Source organism: Montipora capricornis, chromosome 3 (genome assembly GCF_036669925.1).
Source record: "Montipora capricornis isolate CH-2021 chromosome 3, ASM3666992v2, whole genome shotgun sequence".
In the NCBI taxonomy this organism is placed as follows: domain Eukaryota; kingdom Metazoa; phylum Cnidaria; class Anthozoa; order Scleractinia; family Acroporidae; genus Montipora; species Montipora capricornis.
Window position 1 is genome coordinate 28,531,944 of NC_090885.1, and position 20,131 is coordinate 28,552,074.

At 40.1% G+C, this 20,131-nt stretch overlaps 2 protein-coding genes across 2 annotated transcripts in view; one reads left to right on the plus strand and one right to left on the minus strand.

Moving 5' to 3' along the window:
* Positions 1-20,131, plus strand: part of LOC138040061 (leucine-rich repeat-containing protein 71-like) — a 125,738-nt gene continuing 105,607 nt past the window's right edge. Inside the window, exons 1-6 of the mRNA XM_068885853.1 lie at positions 1-16; positions 1,263-1,336; positions 1,672-1,708; positions 3,018-3,112; positions 3,783-3,894; positions 5,075-5,187. Coding sequence (XP_068741954.1) covers positions 1-16; positions 1,263-1,336; positions 1,672-1,708; positions 3,018-3,112; positions 3,783-3,894; positions 5,075-5,187 — 447 coding nt within the window. The remainder of the gene's footprint in view (positions 17-1,262; positions 1,337-1,671; positions 1,709-3,017; positions 3,113-3,782; positions 3,895-5,074; positions 5,188-20,131) is intronic.
* The window catches only part of LOC138042789 (methanethiol oxidase-like), a 99,448-nt gene continuing 88,683 nt past the window's right edge, over positions 9,367-20,131 (minus strand). Inside the window, exons 4-11 of the mRNA XM_068888793.1 lie at positions 17,560-17,674; positions 17,117-17,237; positions 15,881-16,060; positions 15,037-15,215; positions 14,208-14,286; positions 13,762-13,883; positions 12,427-12,638; positions 9,367-9,941 (exon numbers count right to left, since the gene is read on the minus strand). Coding sequence (XP_068744894.1) covers positions 9,755-9,941; positions 12,427-12,638; positions 13,762-13,883; positions 14,208-14,286; positions 15,037-15,215; positions 15,881-16,060; positions 17,117-17,237; positions 17,560-17,674 — 1,195 coding nt within the window. The 3' untranslated portion in view covers positions 9,367-9,754. The remainder of the gene's footprint in view (positions 9,942-12,426; positions 12,639-13,761; positions 13,884-14,207; positions 14,287-15,036; positions 15,216-15,880; positions 16,061-17,116; positions 17,238-17,559; positions 17,675-20,131) is intronic.

The following is a 20,131-nucleotide window of genomic DNA, read 5'->3' on the forward strand; positions in this document are numbered from 1 at the left end:
ATGGCACTTTCTGCAAGTAGGAACCTGTTTTTGAACCGTAAACCGACTTCATTTTAGGAATCGTGTTCCGTTGATTAATAACAGCGATGATCGTTTCAAGACTTCACATTCTCTCTGCACTTCAAATATAGGACTTTCATATATTCTTTACTACACATAAGTAAAGGAAAGTAATTTTATTTAAGTGTCTAGTCGTTCTAGCGCTGGAGCACTAATTGGGGACACTGTAAACTAAAATTAACAATCAGCACAAATCAAGTCAAACATTGGTTTTTGAGGAGGGGAAACCAGAGCACCGGGAGAAAACCTCCCCCTGCAGAGTAAAGAACCAACAAACTCAACCCACATATGACGTCGAGTCTGGGAATCGAACCTGGGCCATATTGGTGGGAGGCGAGTGCTCTCACCACTGTGCCATCCCTGCACCCACATATATTCGTCCTCTACGTGTTTATCATGAACTTACAAAGTGATCAGCTCCCAGTAGGCGTGATAGCTCAATTGGTAGAGCACTGAACCGGTAACGTAGCGGCCATGGGTTCAAATTCTGTTCTAGCCGAAAATTTTCAGGCTGTCAATTCGCTGCTGCTAAAGTAGCGTTCATCTCTGCGATGATCATTTCAAGACGTAAAAGTCTACCCTCAAGATCCTTCAAATATATGACTTCGAATTCACGATAGATTATGCCCGACAACAACTTCTTACAACTTATTGCGCATATACGCATTAAATAATGAATTGGAATTTTGCGGCCGTCAAAACGATTTCTTAAAGTTGGTTGACATCTTCGTCTTTAAATGGAGGTTGGGTACCCGAGATATCCTGGAGTTTCCACTATTGGCAGCCAGATCCAAGATGAAGACTGCACCCGTGGCTGGGAAAACCTGACAACCCAGCTATGAGCCCCCACGCAGCAGAGAAGATAGGCACCCGTCACACTGATAAACAGTGGAAAGTAGAAGGAGGCGAAAAACCGCAAAGCGCTCTACACAAAATGCTCCTTCTTCCTGCCAAACCGATAAATAAGCTCTACAACCCAAAGCAAGAGTCATCAGATGCATGCTGAAATATAACAAAAACAACTGACAACAATTGACCGCAGTCGCTCCTAGTTGTTAACTCTGTTAAATTGCATTTCATTTCATTTAACCTCAAGAATCAGAGTGTTCAGCCAAAAATGTAAAATCCCTCTTTTAAAAAGTTAAATTTAAGGGTACTTTTATAGTAGAATTTTTCATTTTCATTTCATTTCATTTTTGTAGATGGTTTTCCATCACGTGATGAAACGGCCATTGTGGTACACAAAACAGTAGCAAATTATGGCTGGTATTTTGCAGTATAATAGAGTCAAATTCGCAAGACTTTTTTTCTCTATTGTTCTGTGCACGAACATGGCTGCTGTGACGTCAGGTGAAAACCATCTTCAGCAGAATTTTTCGTAGAACTAGATGGTGGCCATTTTTCCGTGTGTGAGGAAGGAATCACACCTTTAACTTGGTGTCTTAACTGCTCGGATTAATTCGGCATTTCATACCTTTTATCCCATCCGTGCGTGTGAGGAATCACACCTTTAAGTTGGTGTCTTAACTGCTCAGATGAATTTGGCATTTCGTACCTTTAATCCCGTCCGTGCGTTTTATCTTGAGAGTGTGTTCTTGGCTGTGTTTGTAGGAGAACAAAAAGCAGGAAACGGAAAAGGCCAAAAAAGGTGAGTTCCACTGACATCACCATTAATCATGGTAATCGAAATCCTGGGAGAGTTTTTTTTTCAAAAGATATAGGTGATCCTCTCGCTTATCTAGACAATTAATTGAAGCAATTGATCCCAACTGTGTGGCTTCATAGCTCAGTTCATAGAGCATTGTACGGGCATCGCAAAGGTCATGGGTTCGTATCCCTTTGAAGCCCCCTGGGAATTTCTCAGGTGTCTATATGAGCACATGACCATGAAGCGTGTAACTTGCAACTCTTTTCCATGGAACAGAGCTGGGGATTTTATGCCCAAATATGGACAAAACGAGATCGAAGTTGTACGCGCGGGAAAATGCAGGAGCTACGTTACATCCAAATAAGGAAATTTTTAAACTCAAAAACCAGGTCATGAGCTTCTGATATGACACAATTGCTTAAGGACGGTGCCTACTAATTCAAAGAAATTTTTGTGCGATTTACTGAATATGTGGGAAAGGCAGATCTTAACAACTGATATTGAAATCCAAAAAGAAAATTGGGTGTAACCACGCATTTTTTGATGATAATTAATCAACAATATTTGTAAATAGCTTTAAAATACAAAGCAATGTATGGCATTCTTTTGCAAATTGAAGCTTAATTATCTCTGAAAAATGCATGGTTACCCCCTTTCTTTTTCAAGAGCACTTGCTAAGTTCTGCTTTATCCGCATGGTTTTGAAGCGCGCAAAAATATCTCTGCATTTAATAATCAATACTCATATGAAATCCGAGTATCTCGAGGTGCGTAGAACGTATGCGCAATGACAATAGTAGGCACCGTCCTTAAATTGTCCAGATAATTGCAAGGATCACTTCTATCTTTCGTCTACAACCCGCACTTCAAGTAGACATTTCTTTCAGAGTTTTTTTTTTAGTCGATTCGTTGTTGTGAGAGTTTTTTTTTTCAGTCGATTCGTTGTTGTGATTTCCGTCGATATTGTTTTCGTCGGCAATAACATTTAGTCCAGGTGAGTGAGGTTGCCTTCTTCTGCAGACTACAGAGTGGATAACTAAACTTCAAGGCATTCATATCTTTTTTTTAAAAATATGTAGCAAAGCTATTTCTTTTTGGAATGATCAAAAAAATGAAAATCCGGTTTGAATTATCAGGGCGTAGTCTCAGTTTTGATAAGACTGTGCAATTGGATTTCGTAACATGAATTTGTTGTGCCTCGACTCCGAGTATTAAGCGATTTTCAAAAATAAGTCCACGTAGTATTATACGTCAGTAAGAGTGTGGGAATAACATAAACTAAGAGCGATCATTTCTGTATTGTTTTGCAGTTGCTTCAACTGAAGCTGTCAGTAAAGGTCAGGGAAAGGGAAAGAAAACCAGTTCGATTAAAGGAGATAAAAAACAACAGCAACCGGAGCAAGAGGTAAAGATTATGTTGCTGTTGAAATCAGGTTTCCGGTTTAACTTCTACAAGATAGATGTCTCTTCCTATAGCAAACAGTTTTTTGTTATAATTGGAAGCCATGTTTCACGTGTTTCACGGTTTCCTTTCTCTCTCTGATGACTGGAAATCAGAGACGATCCCGATCGTCTGTGGATAATTGGTCAGTCATAGGTCCACAAGAATTCATAACATCGACAATTTAATTTGATGGCTGCGTTCAAAATTGTGCTGAACTGGCAGAAAAACTCAGGAAGCTCTTGCCCTTACGCCTACTATGTGTCACAGGGTACCCATTAAATGTCTTCACAACACTGGTTGCTGACGTATCGGATAAAATCACGAATGGGCCAAGCAAGAACACCTTTTGTTGTTTCTTGTTCTTAAAAAGCTTCCACCTTATTTGCATGTGGTGACCATGTGTGGCCCTGAATTTTGTAGTTGCACTTCTGTTTTCCTGACGTATCCCAGGTCTCTGCGATGGTCGGTGATCATGAAAACTGAAATGTGTTCTGTTGGGGACATTGGCCACAATATTGCTTCTGTCCAGTCCCCCGCCCCGGGAAAACGTGTCGCACTCTCCGGCGAAATCTCTACATATTATATTTATGTTCCTTATATGACTTCTTTGTAATAATTTTTTCCTCTACAGCAACCAGAAGCTGTAGAATTTCCAAATCCGTTACTTGAAATTCCCCTCAAAGAAGAAAATGGCGAAATTATTATTCCTGGAAACAGAGCCCTTATCAACGTAAATTTGTCTAGTAAGTATCAGTTTTTTCCTTTGTTTGCTTGTTTTCATTTAACTTTATTTTTCCTCGAACATAGATCAATAAATAACTTTAGTCAAGAGAAAATGAGGGGACAGAGAAGGAGGCTCAGGGCATTGGCCGGGATATGTCATGTCCACGAAAGTTATTTTTAGACGAGCGGAAGTCTTTGTTCTGGCGGAAGTCTGTCTTCCGAGACGTCCGCATGCAGTCTTGCCTCGCTCTCAGGTTCTTAGTGAAAAGAGAAAATGGCGGCGCACGTGGAAAGCTGATGAATATTTATATCATTCAAACATCAGACCGAGGTTGAGCTGCATGCCGTCGTCTCGGAAGACAGACTTCCGCCAGAACAAAAAAAAATACTTTCGTGGGCATGGCACATCCCAAGAGCTGGACCGGGAGCCTCCCTCTCTGTCCCCTCATTTTCTCTCGCTTTAGTTCATTACATATCATTATCACGGAACCCTAAAGTACAGTAGGCTCGGCAAGCAAAATACAGCCATCTATTATTAACCGTAATAAGCTAACAATTAATCTTTATGCAAGGCTATAATTGAACGTACCTAGTCCGTCGTCAAACTATGTCCATCAACGTCACAAAGTTTATGAAGCTTTCAGTTGTTCCCAGGGCTCTGACAGGTGAAGTGCATGGCCCCATACTGAAGAGCATAGCAATGTGGATGTTTTCCTGGTTCTAATGCATCTGAAAATTTAGTGGCCCTTTACATTACTAATAGGTAGTTAAAGATCTACGACAGCTACTTCGATGAAAACGTCGTTAAGTGTGGCATTATGGCTTTCGCGATTATTTCATCTCGTTCACGTCCTACATTATGGGCGAGGTATCCTAAAAATAAATGGGTACGAGCTTTGGCCAGTGTGAAGTAAGGAAACCGGAGTACCTTCAAATGCATCTCAGGAAAATCTCTGTTTAACCTGCACGATCTAGTAGTTTTTCGATCGTTAAAACTGAAAACGTATTACATCTTTGTTACCTTTGCTTATCCTTGCACATCAAGCCAAGAGCTACAATTGGAAAGTGAAGCACCGCGAATATTCTTCCTTTCTTATACAGTGTCAGTTCTGCATAAACAAGTGTAGTTCTAAAAACAGCCAGTAAATTATACTTCAGGAGGTGTGTGTGTGGTAAGATTATAGCAATGTTTCTTTACAGGGAATAAAGTAGGTGTCACAGGTGTGGAAGCTTTTCTCATCTCGATACAAAGGCAAGCAGAGGTGACGTCCTCCTCTGGTAAACCAACAGGCCTCATGAGATTTTCATTAAGTGTAAGTCAAACATTAAGTTCACTTTTGGTTTATTTTTCAAAGCCAACTTATGTGCGAAGTATTTCTCGTGAAAATTAACTTCCATTTGTATTGAAGGTGAAAGTGATCGTGGTCACACAAATTTGGCTGCCCAACCCGCTTTGAATTGATTGTTTTATCTATTTCCGAAGTCGTTTCAACGACAGTATTAATAAATCAACCAATCTCATCTAAATTTGTAACGTCTTTAAAGGCAAAACTTTAAAAGGATTAGTTTAGTTTAGTTTATTGAGATTCGTCACAAGAAAATATATACATAACATATAATATAAGAAAAAAGAAACATAATACTATGACGAGTGATGTTTAACCGGGAACAAAGGTTATTTCAAGAGGTTGAGCTCCTTCCAGACTGTGCTAGAGGCAGGTCACTCCGTTTGCAGCTCGATTGATGCTTGTGTCTTTCTCGTAACATGCACTTCTCTACGTTGCCACCAAAGCAAACAAATCCTACTGTATATCGCTGAGAATAATTCGAAAAATAGCGAGCGTAAAAGAGTGTTGAAGTTGGAGAGACAATCATTTTACTAGTTACGGAAAAGTACAAGTTAAAAATGAAGGTCCGAAATGTTTTACAAGATATCTTTTTGCTGAGAAAAATACTGAAATCATAATTTATTTGCAGAGAAATCTGTTTTCCCCTGAAAACCCATCTTATCAGCGGTTAATGGAACTCATGCAAACGCGGGACCCATTTTACAAACCACCACAGCCAAGCCCAGTGGATGAGACAACCGCTGGCTCAACCAAGGTTAGTCCAGTATACAAGTGTGAAGCGTCCTGCTTGCTAACGCGAAGAGGAGACAGAATAGAGACCCTTTTTGGGATCTTGTTTTTATTTAGGGAAATGTAGGCGTGGTTTCATGTAATCGCAAACGATCGCAGAAACAGGCAAAGTATTTTAGAAATGTTTGTAATCGCAACAAAAGAAAAAACAGAAGAGGAGTAGTTTGGAACACCAAAATGGCCACCGTGAGGTCGTAAGAAAACAAAGAACTTTTAAGTACCCAACGTTGGAGAAGAACTCAGTCCGGTCTGCCAGGACAAGTAGATTTCAAGCGACTTTTCGTTACCCACTGGGCAAGCACCCACTCAATCATTTAACCCTTGTATTCCTAAGATCTGAATGTTAATTCTCCTTACTGATTGTCATACATTACTTTTTATGTCAGTCAGTTATGGGAATTTGACATCTCTAGACAAAAAAAACCCTGGTGATATATTTCTTTATTCTCGTCACCAGTCTGCGTAACAATGTAATGAACTTGTGAGGAGACATTTATTTCAATACTCTTGGACTTCAAAGGGTTAAAAAACTTTAAAGATGTCAAGAGACAAAATATACAGTTTTCTATTTTTTGCGGTAGTGCACTGTAAGTGCACTGCACACCATGTCACCGGGTTGTAAGAGTGTTAAGAGTGTCCGTGGTGCCAATAGGCCCGCAGCGCGTGCATAAGTCACTAAAATAAACAGGTCTGTTGGAAGCGTGCTTGAGTTTCAACAAAGAGCCCCAAAATCGGCAAGAATTTGTAACGCTGATGAATAATAAAGCAGAAGCTATTTCCAAAACGGTGGAATTACGTGGTGATAAATGACCTCGCATTTGAGAGTAAATTTTTGACTTTACAGAACCAATGGTCAACCTCAAGAGTTAGGCGATTGTGATGTTTGTGTTGAATTCGCACATTTCTTGTCAAACTTTAAAACACTTGAAAGAAAAAAAAACCAAACTTACAAAAACAAAAACAAACCCGGTGTCTTGCCATCATTTTGACACAGATATATCCTTTGCTTGGCGAGTAAACACGCAAGGTGACTTGATCACGGTGCCCGCTGAATTCGATGTCACTTTCGATTTTACGATTTACTTGTGCAGCCAAAAGTACAATAAAAAAATTGAACGTAGCAAAAATTTCCCAAAATGTTTTTCGCTGATGGTAATTTTTTATATTCTCGGTTAAAAATCGTGTTTTTATGTCGCAAATTTTTTTGCTGATGGCAAAATATTTTATTCTCGATCAACACTTGCTGAAAACTTCCTTCTGCTCTTCCTAAAAACTGTGTATCAAATTTTATTTACTTTTGCATCAATATTTGTTCTGCATAAAGCAGGCTAACAAAATCTGTACCTTGCTTAGTTCGCATTTTTGAGCGCTAAAATCGAATTTTCGGTGCTTTGTTTCTGGCACAAAGTGGTATATTTTGAGGTCTCCCATATAGATACTAACCCCGCCGGGCAGGCAGGGAATAACTTCAGTTAACAACTTCAGTTAACTCTTGTCTTAGAAAGCTGTCAGACGCTTAGAGTACACGCGTAACCTTGTGGTGAAAAAGAACTTGTAAGGGAACTTGAAAATGATCAACATGTCAACCTCGAAGCCAATGTTTCTCGATTCACTTTGATTTTCTTCAATCTTTGTGGGTTTAGTATTTTACTTGTAACCACATGTCTTCCCAGGGGGCTATTTACCTAAGACATCTACCATGGCTCTATAATGATTTAAGATACCAAAACAATATGGTGTACTATTAGGGCTACACATTACGCAAAGACAACTTGAATCTCCTTGAAGACAAAACGCAGTTCAGTTGACAATATGGAATACAGCGCTGTGTTATGTGCCTATTTTTTCTATTATTAAGAGCAAGTGGCAAGTGGGCCATCAAGTTCGCTTGCCCATTGGGAAAGTTAGGATTTTAGGTGTTGGCACCGGAAACCAGCAATTATTCAAATGGTTACTGTTATAAAGTTTGCAATAATGAACTCATTAATCCGCTCGTCTGAGGAACGGTTGAGTTGTTTTGACTGTAAACTCGTACAGAATTTGCCATTTGGTTTCAGTGTTGTACATAACACAGCAGTCAGTAGAATATTAGAAACACAGCTATCTTTGATACGGAGATGCAAATTGTTGGCGAAGGCCATTACTCGTCGCTTTTAAGATTCCAGATATTTATTTTTCACCGCCTGTCTTGTTTATGCAATTGAAGTTCCATTCTTAAGTCCATATGGGTATATTTTGTTCAAAGATCCACTAATCCACTAAAACACCATTCGCGCTGCAATGACGTCGACTGCATATTCCGTTAATATTCTCCTGTGTCCACCGGATAAAATCTACGCATTTCTACTACCCCCTGAAACCTACCAAAAAGATGCGCAGAAAGACCTATTGCGCAACTTTTCCATTTTCTTGACACGGAAAAAAAGGAAAATAATAATTTGGCATGGCAACGACGCAGTAATAAGCTCTTTTGGCAACTCTACCTTCTCCCCTCTTATGTCCACTAAGGATTACACCTAATAAAATATTGCAATAAAAATCAAAATTGGTGCTTATCACATTGCAGGAAGAGGCTTGATTGTCACTGGGAAACTGCCTGTTCATGGAAACAGTGCGGTGGGATATGAATGACGGGCGTCAATGTTCAGGGCTTAAAAAAAGAGGTCTTAACGCTGGGAGCACCATCTGGATTTCAAAATGAGTTTTGCCTAGTTTTGGCGAACTTTAGAATATTTGTGTCGTTGTAATATACAGAAACTGTATTTTATTGTAAATAAAACATTCTTTATAAGGTCTGCGTTTGTTAATTTGGCATGTCTTGTTTTCACAGAAATTATTTGACGCATTTCGTTTTGGTTCTCATTGACCAGAAATAATTTTTTCCTTTTGTAATCAGTCAGTTTAAAAAATGAGCCATTTCGGATAGGACATTTCCGAGTTCATGTCTGCCTCCTGTTCAAAGCGAGTCTAAGTGCGAGTTTTTGTTATGAAAATTAGTTTTCATTCATATGTAAAGTAGAAGTTATTATCATTATCATCACAAATTATTATCATCAAATTATTATTATTATCATCACAAAAACTTCGCACTTAGACTCGCTTTAAAGAGGAGACTGGCTTCAACTGGGAAATGGCATATTCACTTCAATAGACCAATTTCGATATATTAAAATTCAGTCCGAAACAAAAGGCATCATCTCGAGGCTCTGCATGGGGAATAAATATAAAGATTTGTATGAGTTTATTCCCCAGAGCCTCGAGATGATGCCTTTTGTTTCGGACTGAATTTTAATATATCGAAATTGGTCTATTTTCTCTCGAATTAAGATCCTCGTCACGTCATTTTTTTTTCAGATGAAAGTTTATTTTCACTCTTATGAAAAGATACAATCACAGAATTTCACACCTGGCCCCAGTTGTTCGAAGGGTAGACAGCGCTATCCACTGAATAAATAAATTCTTGTCAATCACATAATTAAATTACCAAATTTGGTTTACAATTTGACACAAGCATTATTTTTCAGTTGTAAACATAGATAGTCTAGACTTCTGATAATATTCGTTGTGAGCGATTCTATTTTTGCCACGTCATAACTTTTAGTCTGTTCCTGGCGGGTGTTTATATCGTGATATAGCAGCATCAACTAACATACATCCACGGGGAAAAAAATCAAAAATCGGTTACTTATTTTCATATAATCCCATGAAAGTCAGTGTTCTATCCTTTTTTCCAAGACAGAGGTTACAGTTTTGATGGGTCGGTGTTTGCCAGCCATATGTCAGAGGAGCAATCTCCGCCTGGATAACGCACTTCATGGGCAAGGGAGGGGCCGTCAGGTTCATCTCCAAAATCAACGCAAAAATCAGGATTCAACGTAAGACCGCCATTCACGGAGTCTACGTCTACCTGAAGCAACATGGCACCTTTCCTACATAGAGAAAAAAAGAACTTTTTACTGTGTCAGTGTTAAGTTGTTGCCATTTCGGTTTATGATACTCACCAACCCCCTCACAAAAAAAGAAAAGGTCCTTAAGCCAACAGTGAAAAGTTTGGAAAGATCATCGCAATTAGTTGGGCATGCGCAACTTAAGCAGTTGCAAAGAATTGTTGCAAAGCGGGAATCCCGAAAAAAATGCAGACTTGAACGGGATCCGAACCCACAACCTGAATAAGCGACAAAAATAGTTGAGACACTGAACTGGGAAGACAACAATTAGGGAAAAATCACCTTAACATTGCATTTTCCTCTTGCACTCCCCCCCTCTTCCCCCGCCTCCCCCCTTCAATGTTGGAAACGGAAAAAGGAAGAGTTCCGATAAGAAAACAACATTATTCGGGGGGGAGGGGGCTAGATGGAAAGACTTTGGGGGAGGGATTTGTCCGAGATTCCTTAAAAGGGAGAGTGTCTCAACACTTTTGGCGCTTATTACATGACCGTCCCGGCAATTATGGCAGCAATTGCTCCACCGACCGACCTACCATCCCGTTGGGAGCTGGCAATGGAAGCTTAAGCACGTGCGTTTTTGAAACGCGGACGGCAACCGGAAGAAAACATTTCGCGTGCCAGGGCAGTGGTGTCTCCCAGATTTTAATACTAATCATCTCTAATGGAGAAAAGATACTTAATAGGGGCTATGTCACGTTATTAATCGCAAGTTTAAAAGTCGAAAAGGGTAATGTGGAATTCCTTTACTGATAAAATTGTGGTTACATCACAAACAAGATGATTCTGAGCATAAACGACCTTTATCCAGGCGATTTGCCATAAATTTGAAAAACGTCCAGCCGACTTTTTTCAAGATTACCCAAACGCAATCCGTTTCAATCTTGTCCATTTGGGTCCATTCATGGTTCTCTTTTCTTTTGCTGTATTTTTTTTATGTTATTCAACAGTTTAAGTGGTTATTGCAGTGTTCCATTTTACTTTTTGGACATTTTGGGTGTCGTGAAATCACATCATTTGGCGTGACATAGCCCCTTTAACAATGCAAATGTGGTTCTGTGAAGACGAGTTAAAAGGGAAAGTAGCTTCTGGTTGCTGTCCGCGTCTAAAAAACGCGCGTGCTTAAGCTCCCTAATTTCGAGTTCAAGTTATAAGAAACTTCACATATTCGAAAAAGATCATTTAGTTACGAATTTTTCAGCGTAGCCCACAAACCATGGATTGTATGCGAACGTGGCTTGAAACCTTTGTTACTATGTGTACCTCTGCTAACAGATTTATTTTATGATCGAAAACATGAAAATCGTATATCGAAACTGCAGAAATTAAATGATTTACTGGTCGAGAAGAGATCATTTTTGTTAAAAAAGTGACTCACACCAGTTTCAACAATTTGGAGGTAATGTCTTATTAGAAGGATTAACTGTTTCACGAAACGGCAATGTTGTGGTACAAAATGAAACAGCAATAACTGCTTAACAAGACGCATTCATTGACGTGGCGTAATAGGTCACCATGGCAACAATGAGGTCATCTAAAAACGCCCTAAATCTTGTCCTTAAACGTTTATATTCACATGGTATAATAACTTAGCTAAGTTTTAGGCCCGTTTTTAACGTTGCATTTTACATGAGCCGAATCTAATGCAAATGAAAAAAAAATTGCGACGTTTAAAACGGGCCTAAGAATCACCTTTTTTTGCTCTCAAATTTCGCGGCCGCCGCCATCTTGAATAATTGTAACTTGTAACGGTTGCCCTATTGTTATTAGACACAAACTCTTCGTGTCAGAACAATAGGGCACCCGCAACACGTCACAACTATTCAAGATGGCTGCGCCCGCGAAATTTGAAATTGACAATGAGCGATTGTAAAATTCACTTTTCTTTATATAAACGCTGTTTTAAAATAAATTTCGAACAAATTTGTTTGTAAACATAATTTCCTTCGGTTTAAGCTTATTCTGTAGTAAGAGTGGAGGTTTCCTTTAAGCAGTTGAGAAGAGGCATGAAACAAGGCAAGGGAGTTAAGTTTTTCTTGTCAGGCGGCGATGATCTTTCACTAAATAACAGAGATTTATGAAACTAACAGCAAATTAAAAGCAGGACATGAATTGTAAGAGCCTCAATAATGTTGATCATCTTGTGTTGCTGCTAATTATTGACCCGAGTCTTAAAATTGGGACTGGGGTAGGAAAAATGAACGCTGGAAAATCCAGGCTTAAACGGGATTCCAACTGTGAATCGAGCAAATGCGCTGCACACTGGTCATTCAACTGGAACTGCGGTTGTTGAGCCTAAGAGAATGCATTTGCCTACGTACTTGTACCGCTATGGACTGTACAAGAGGTGAATTGCTTGTCTGACTACTACCATCACTATACTTGGCTAACCCCTTTTTGTAAGTACTGTTGCCTTCGCCTACCACAAAACTTCAAGCCCCTGAATTCCAGAGAATTTAATATAACTTACTTTGCAAGATTTGGGTAGAACTGGTTGTCCCACGCACTGTATAGAGATGTTGTGACGTAAAGCCGCTTTCCATCCAAACTGAGTTGAATCATCTGCGGTCCTCCTTCCACTCGCTTTCCCTTCACGTAACATGGCGCAGGCTGTGCACTAAGCTCCGAGTCCTGAATTACCTTTACTGGACCGTCGCTAACAATACTGCCACCAATGAACAGCTGATAAAGATAACGATACGATATGTTTTCCAGGCTTGCCACCGAAAACAAAGGTCACAATCCACAAAAAAAAAATTGCCCATTTGCCCAAGGATCCGCTTCAAATTGACAACTCCTACAGAGGCCTCTCAAGGATCAATTGAGGAACGGACTTGTAAGAATTGGAGAGAGAGGTCGAGTGATCAGAGAAGCAATAGCCTGCGTAGCAAGTGTTCCTGCTCGAGAGAAGTGCTTCGAAACGATTTTCCGCAAAATGGCCGCGCGAAAGTTGGGGCAAGAGACTGAGGGAATGCTTGCAAGAAGACCCCCTATTTTTGAAAAACGCCCCCCTTTTAATGGTTGACTTGACACACCTGATTGACGTGTATTAACAAATTAGCCAATAACAGATAACCATGTTAACGAGGAAACACCAGCTTCTCAGCCAGGTACGACCGATTATGTTTCTTCCGAGAATTTGTTTAAACCATCGAAAAGAAACTTATGGACATCTGAGAAATTAAGCTTTTTCCGAATCCTGTTTGCAAAACGGCCATTACATCTATACAGTCAAAGAGATGGCACATTGACAGTCCTTGTTCCCTTTTTAACGTAAAACCGAGACCCGATTCGCTCAGCCTCAACACACGATTCAAAACCTTCCACATCTTCCGCCATTGTCTTTGTCACGCTAGAACTAACATATTTTGCTCCAGAATTGGTCACCTGTGAATCATCGTGACTGTGCCGCACCGTTCGTGGGCGAACGGGTTTTCAAAAATAGGGGGTCTTCTTGCAAGCGTTCCCTCAGTCTCTTGCCCCAACTTCCGCGCGGCCAATTTGCGGAAAATCGTTTCGAAGCTCTTTTGTCGAACAGGGAACTTGCTACGCAGGCTACAGAAGCAAGGGTCCCCCCTTTGGAGGTTGGCGGGAGGCAGACCATTAGGATTTTTAGACGGCAACCGAGGCATTAACCAAAGACAACTGAAAACATTTGATCAGATTAAGCGAAACTACACACAAGGACCTCCGGATTTCAAGTCTGGACCAACGACCACTTGGGTTGCTTTGCCCCACTTATTTTGCTTCCTTGTGTCGTTCGTTTTGTCATTTTTTCATGACATTTTCTTAAAACGAACATTACCTGTGCAGCAAGTCGTGGGTTCTTTGGATCTGTAATGTCATACTGTCTAAGATCACCATGCAGCCAGTTACTGAAATACAGGAACTTGTCATCCAGTGAAATCAGAATATCTGTTATAAGACCTGAAACAAACAAAATTCAACTTTCAGACTGGACGTATGGGGTTTCACAGCTGATTCGATTATATCGAGATGGTGAAGAGAAGGCGCAGTGGTCAGAACACTCGTCTCCCGCCATTTTTTTCCGAGTTCGATTCCAGTTGGTCAATCAATCAATCAATCTTTTATCAGTTTACCAACATAACGTCCTAGAAGCCAAAAAAGGTCGTAAGGTTAGGCCTGTTTCTTTGTTTTTTTTCCCATTAGTCAGTGTTTGACAAATTCAATTTTTCTTAATTTGTTTGGTGCCAGAATGCGCCCTTTGTAAGTTGGAACGGCTTTACAAACCTGGCATATCTGGTAAGGCCCAGCCCTCAACCCTTTTAGGTGGAATTCTGATCACCGTCTCAGCACTCCAAGTTTCGGCCTGCAAAAAATAAGAAGGCCTCACGATAGGCGCTACAAAGGTGAATGGATGAAAGAACATAATACGCATGCTCTTGCTTATTCTCTCTTTTAATGGATAAAGCAACACCCAAGAAGTGTGGGAATCTATTAGCGAATTCCATCTAACATAGAACAATGAGTAGGCAACATGCCAAATTTAAGGCCCTTTTCAGCAAAGCGTTTTGAAAAACCAAAGCCAGAGTGAATTCGCTGGGTGCAAACAGGGAGATGAACCAATACAAATTTGAAGCAGTTGCGTGTTATTTGCCCAAAGAGCGGGAAAACACGCGTCGGCAAGTTGCGAGAGTTGTAAAAGAGGCGCAAAATTATTTAGCTTATTTTCTTCCCCTCGACGACGCAACAAAGAAACCTCCTTATAACCAGTAAAATGTCGAAATTTCACAACGGGCCTCCCGCTCTAAAAGAAACGTTTTCCAATTTCTTTTCTGGGTGACAATCCGTTGTCGTTCCCTCAAAACACTTCAGTTGAAATTAATTTTGGTTTGTTCCTTTTACGTTAGCTGGAACATGTTTTAACTGAGGAAATCCGTGCAGTACTGTCGAAAAATTCAGGGGAAGCTATACCCTGGCTCCACTTGAGGCCTGTTGCTTAAAAATAAGGAAAAAAACTAACTTTAAAGTAGAGAGCAAGATACCACGCCGGTGAAAAAATCATGAAGGCGTGGAAAGGGAACTGGAAATGCTCAGCATCGAGTCCCAACATTTTTACCTCATTCAGAAAGAATCTAACGATGGTGCTGCTCAACGCACATCCCGTGTATCCTTGCGGTTGATCAGGGTCGTGCAGAAATCTGATCTCGAGGGGCACGGTACCGACACCTAAATCGATTGTCTGCTTCAGGGTGTGTGAGGTCCAGTCCCACACGTGCAATCGAGATCCATACTTCCCTGAGGAAAGACAAGAATGACACCACCGTCTACAATCATCTATGCCTTCGGTTGCAATAACAGCATGAGTAAAAATCGTAGGATACTTCGGGCATATTCTAATTATCCCTTCCTTTCATGGAAACGAGATTGTTTCGGACGGTTTCAGATAACTTGAGGGAGATTTACGTCTCAGCCAGTGCAAGTGATCATCCTAGTTATGAAGCAACTATAGCAGTTGTGAGAGAAGCCGCTGAAAAAGTCCGTGGCTGGAACCAAGGACCTGGGAGATTTACAATCACGTTAATGTGAAACGGCCAACGGGAAACGTTAGGCTGCTGTTTGCCATAAAAGCGTGAAAATTCTCTTATCCTAACTCGTCTCTCTCTTTTGAGATGTTTCTTGATATCTGGAGCTAACAGGAAATAAATAAGCTCATATCAAACGAGTTTCTCCCATTTTTGGCAAAACACAAATTTCAGTCTAATTTACGCCGTTTGCCGTAAGCACGATGCTAATCCTCTCTATTGTAATTTCTTTATTTGTAATTTTTTGGCGTACAAGTCACCATCATTTTACGAACGCCCTGATCATAAAGGCGTGCATATAAGAGATCAAAAAGTAACATGCGCGTACTTTCTCGAGATACAACATACAGGTCAATTAAGGATATCAGCGACTCTTACCCTTTTCAACATCCTCTAATTTAAAGCCATCAATTAGAGCTTTAGGCTCTCCCCACTCCGTGCTGATCATCACATTGAAACGAGGCTGGTACCAAAAGTCATACCCCATGGGAGCAGGCTGCCCAGACTCCCAACGGCCTTTCACGTCAAATGTCTTTCCATCGAGGATAATAAAACCACCTGAAAACAAACAAAAAAGGATTTCACCTCATGACATCCTTTATTCCCGCCCAAGACGTGTTCGTCATTAAAGAGATCTGTCTTCGCGTTTACGACAAACGGACAGTGTAAAATTTGCGTCCGGTTCGGCAAAACTTAAATAAAAGTGTTTGATTTTCGCTGTTTCTTGCCGCTTAGAGGCGGATATCAAGTAAATTCTCAGCAAAAAAGACAAGTTTGCAGCAATCTATCGTTTGCCTTTTTATGTAAAGAAAGTACAAAAATCTCGCTATTATCTTTCAGTAATGCCTTTTCTTTCATGATATAGCTGAGCAACTATGTTATAAAAGCAAGGGATAAAAATTTAAATGATTTACTTAAAGGATTTTTATAGTGCTACACTATAAGTGTTTATAGTGTTACACTAATCGCTCATTGCGCTTTACAATCAATAATATTAATTTTAAAAGTCAATTAGCAGTCCAGCAATATGTAAAATGACTGAAAACAATTAATACACAAAATCATTATCTTCAAAATTTATAAACTAGAATTAATATTATCTACAATAAATATCAATGCGTGAGATAAGATATATTATCTACAAAAAAAAAACATTCGGTGCTTTCCTTACTGAAAGTAGGACCTGCACCCTGTCCCCATAAGTCACAGTTCTTGATCTTGGGATACACAGCAGTTCTTCGAAGTTCTTATGAACAAGTAACTCCCGAGCATAAACATGTTGATTTAAATTGGAGAAAGGCCATTGAATAGGGAAGAAAGTAAGTGTCCTTCTTCTGTGTTTGTTGCAGTAGGTTGTCTCATTTGACTTGCTCTGAACAATTTTAAGAGAAAGCGATGTTTGTCTTGCAATGATGCTCTTTGCCCAAACCATTATTAAGCACTTAATTTGAAATGCAACAAGCCTTCTAGTCGATATTGTTGTTCTCATCATGAGTCTCAACGGAAGGGAGAAGGGGAAGGCTAGCCACCTTATCCACTCAGCCATCCCTGGATTTACCTTGATCACGAAATATGTTTCCATACAATTTAATCAGGACTTGAAAAGCACCTTACCTTCTCCGTCACCGTTAGCTTTCCCCAAGGAGCTAATCATCATCTCTCCATTTGCCAGACAGTGCGCCGTGTGTGGATACCCAAGGCCAGTTTTCTGAGCAACCTCTTCTGGTGAAATAATCTGTCACAATACAAACGGATTTAGCAAACATTAAAAGGCAAGGGCATAATGCAGTTTTCAAATGCTAATTTAATGGCCAGCTCGATGACGCAGTTTTGAAGTGTGTAAAAAAAAAACAAGAACGGATAAGAAACCTCAAGTTCAACGAAAAATTATCGTTGAAGCAAATTTATTGGTTTTACTGATTTGATATCCTTTCAGATGAAATTAGCCTGCCCCTCGGCCCTTAAAGGCAAACTAACCCAACCATTTGTTCCGCCTCCTGTTTCACCTTATTAACGAACCCACAGCCCAGAAGACTGGGATTATGTGAGTTGTTTACCTTGTGTATCCGTGGGGCTCTAGGGTCCGTTTCCACATCAAAGATATAAATACGACTTGAAATCAACGATGGCATGATCAGGCGATTGCGTTTTTTACTCGAGTCACCAAAACAACTGAAAAAAAAAACACGGTTAAAATTGACGCAAAAAGGGGGAATTATACGCCTGGATCAAACGATCAACTACGATATTAACCTGAAAACGTCTCAGAGTTTTCGAGTAATGAACGCCAGGGCGAAGGTCTTCTGCCAGTGTTAACCTTCGATTAAGTCCGATGCTGATCCTAGTTAAGCCCTAACCCAGCAAGGCGAAATTCGATTTTTGAGATGAGCTTTGGTGGCGCAGTGGCTCGGAGGGCCTTAAAACTGCATTCGCATGCTCTGACCTCCAACTGCCGGTATTTGTCTTCGGTGGCTTCAATTTAACCCGATCGATCCATATTCCAAGTCCCTTGTTCGATGTTGTACGTACATCCTTGTTGGGTAACGATTTGCGTCTGCTCTTTCGCAAAAATCGTGTCCTTTTCAACATAGTGCCCGCCTTTTTAAATTTTTAAATTCCCAAATTCATCTGTGAAAGAGTGTAGTCTAGTAATTTTGTGACTTAAACGTGCAAACTGCTTCATTAAACGTTTGAATTCAGTTATCCATCATCTATTATTCTTGGCAATTGTCGGAACAAGAACAAGTTCTTCTCTCAGAATTTAGGGTTGGTTGGTTAGTGTCAGGGTTTAGGGTTAGGGTTCATGCAGAACCCTTCTAAGTTCTACCGAATGTATGCTTCGAAATCGATTCTATGAGAGGAGCCATCTAAGCTGTGGTAGCTCTTGGACTTGGGAGAGAAACCGAGAAACGACATGCAACTACTAAATTTCACTAGTGGATGTCCGGCACGCGTGGGGAGCACCATGGTTAAGAAAATATGATAACCCATCGATGCGAAAATTTGTTGGTTATGACGTCATCGTACGACCATACATCCGTACGTTCAACTCTTCATGTAAGGCAGTATACGAATGTCGCACTCCTGGAATCCGTGTTTTTTGGCGGGAAGTTGCACGGCTGGAACCCGCGTTTTTTGGCTAGAAGTTGCATGGCCAGCGTACTACATTTGACACTGGTTTTAGTAAAACAAGCAAAAATTTAAAGACAACCTTTAAAATTTAGGAGGGGCTGTACGGTCAAATCGGTCAAATCCGGTCTAAGGTTGAATCCGTTTTTATCTAGGCATGTTAAATTGGTGATCCTTATTTTACCTAAGTTGAATATGCATTCGACCTTGTTAAAAGCAAGTATCAACCCCCCCGCCCCACCCAAAAAAAAAAGGATTGAAAATACTTATACATTCACTCAAGCTCTGTCTTACGCTACATCTCAACAACTGTTCTTTATGTTTCGTATCATGCAATCGATTTATCCATTCAGTCTCAACATTAGATCACAGTGAGGGAACAAAGAACTGTACTATACATTTTCCGGTACTCGAACTCTGACCCTCCAGATCTATAATCCTGTGTTTTCACCACTACACTACAACTACGAACATGCTCAACCCAACACAGTTCTTTCATTACTTACTTTTCTATAGTAAGTCAATTGATATCCATGTATAAAAACCAAAACTAATCATTGAACCTGACCTTAATTTTTCTCTAGGCTTAATTTAGGCTCCAAAATAGTTTCTTCAATGCGTATTCAACCTAGGTAAGTTAAACATTCAATAATTATTCCATGAGCCCGCGTTGGATACGAGATGGTAAATAGCCAGCGAGGCGCGTAGCGCCTAGTTGGTTATTACCAATCTCGTATCCAATAAGGGCAAGTGGAATAATTGTTTTATGAAATTCTCAGCCTTCGGTTTTGCCGAATTTTACTTAACCGAGCGCCAAAAATTTTATGCTGAGGGACATTTGCCACATTCATTTCTATATAAGGTCAAACGCAGGTATAATGGCTGGTAACCGTGATCCAGTGAACCAATGAGAAAGTAGAATTGCATTATCCGAGTTTGAGAATTTAATAATTTCAAATATGTCGTACAACGGTAGGAAGACGAGAAAGAGAGCAAAGAAAAATCAGTAAGCAGGCGACGAGTAAGTGATGCTCAACGTGAAAGAGAACGAATTACAGCACGAGAAAACAGGCGAAATATCAGTGACAAACAACGAGACAGAGAGAGACAGCAACAAAGAGCCGGAATAAGGAGACGAAATTATAGTGAAGAGCAGTGGATTAAGAAAAAGCAAGCACGAGAACGCTGAATAATGGTGACGAAAAACGGCGAGAAGAGCAAGAACGAGCACTGGAAAATGGACTAATTTATGGTAATAAGCAGGGAGGACTGGTCGTATCGTAAACAGACTAGTTATAAAAATATCTTTAAACAAAAACATAAGTAGATAATAACTGAGGAGCTCAGCTCTGCTTTTAGGCTTTCCTAAAATATATAATTCTTGTTCTTTTATAACCCTTTTTGACATAGTCTAATACTGACCTTTATGTCAGTCATATAATGGTACTTTTTATATTCTCGGTTCAAAATTTAAGTTGTTTTCATGGCGCAAATTTTGTT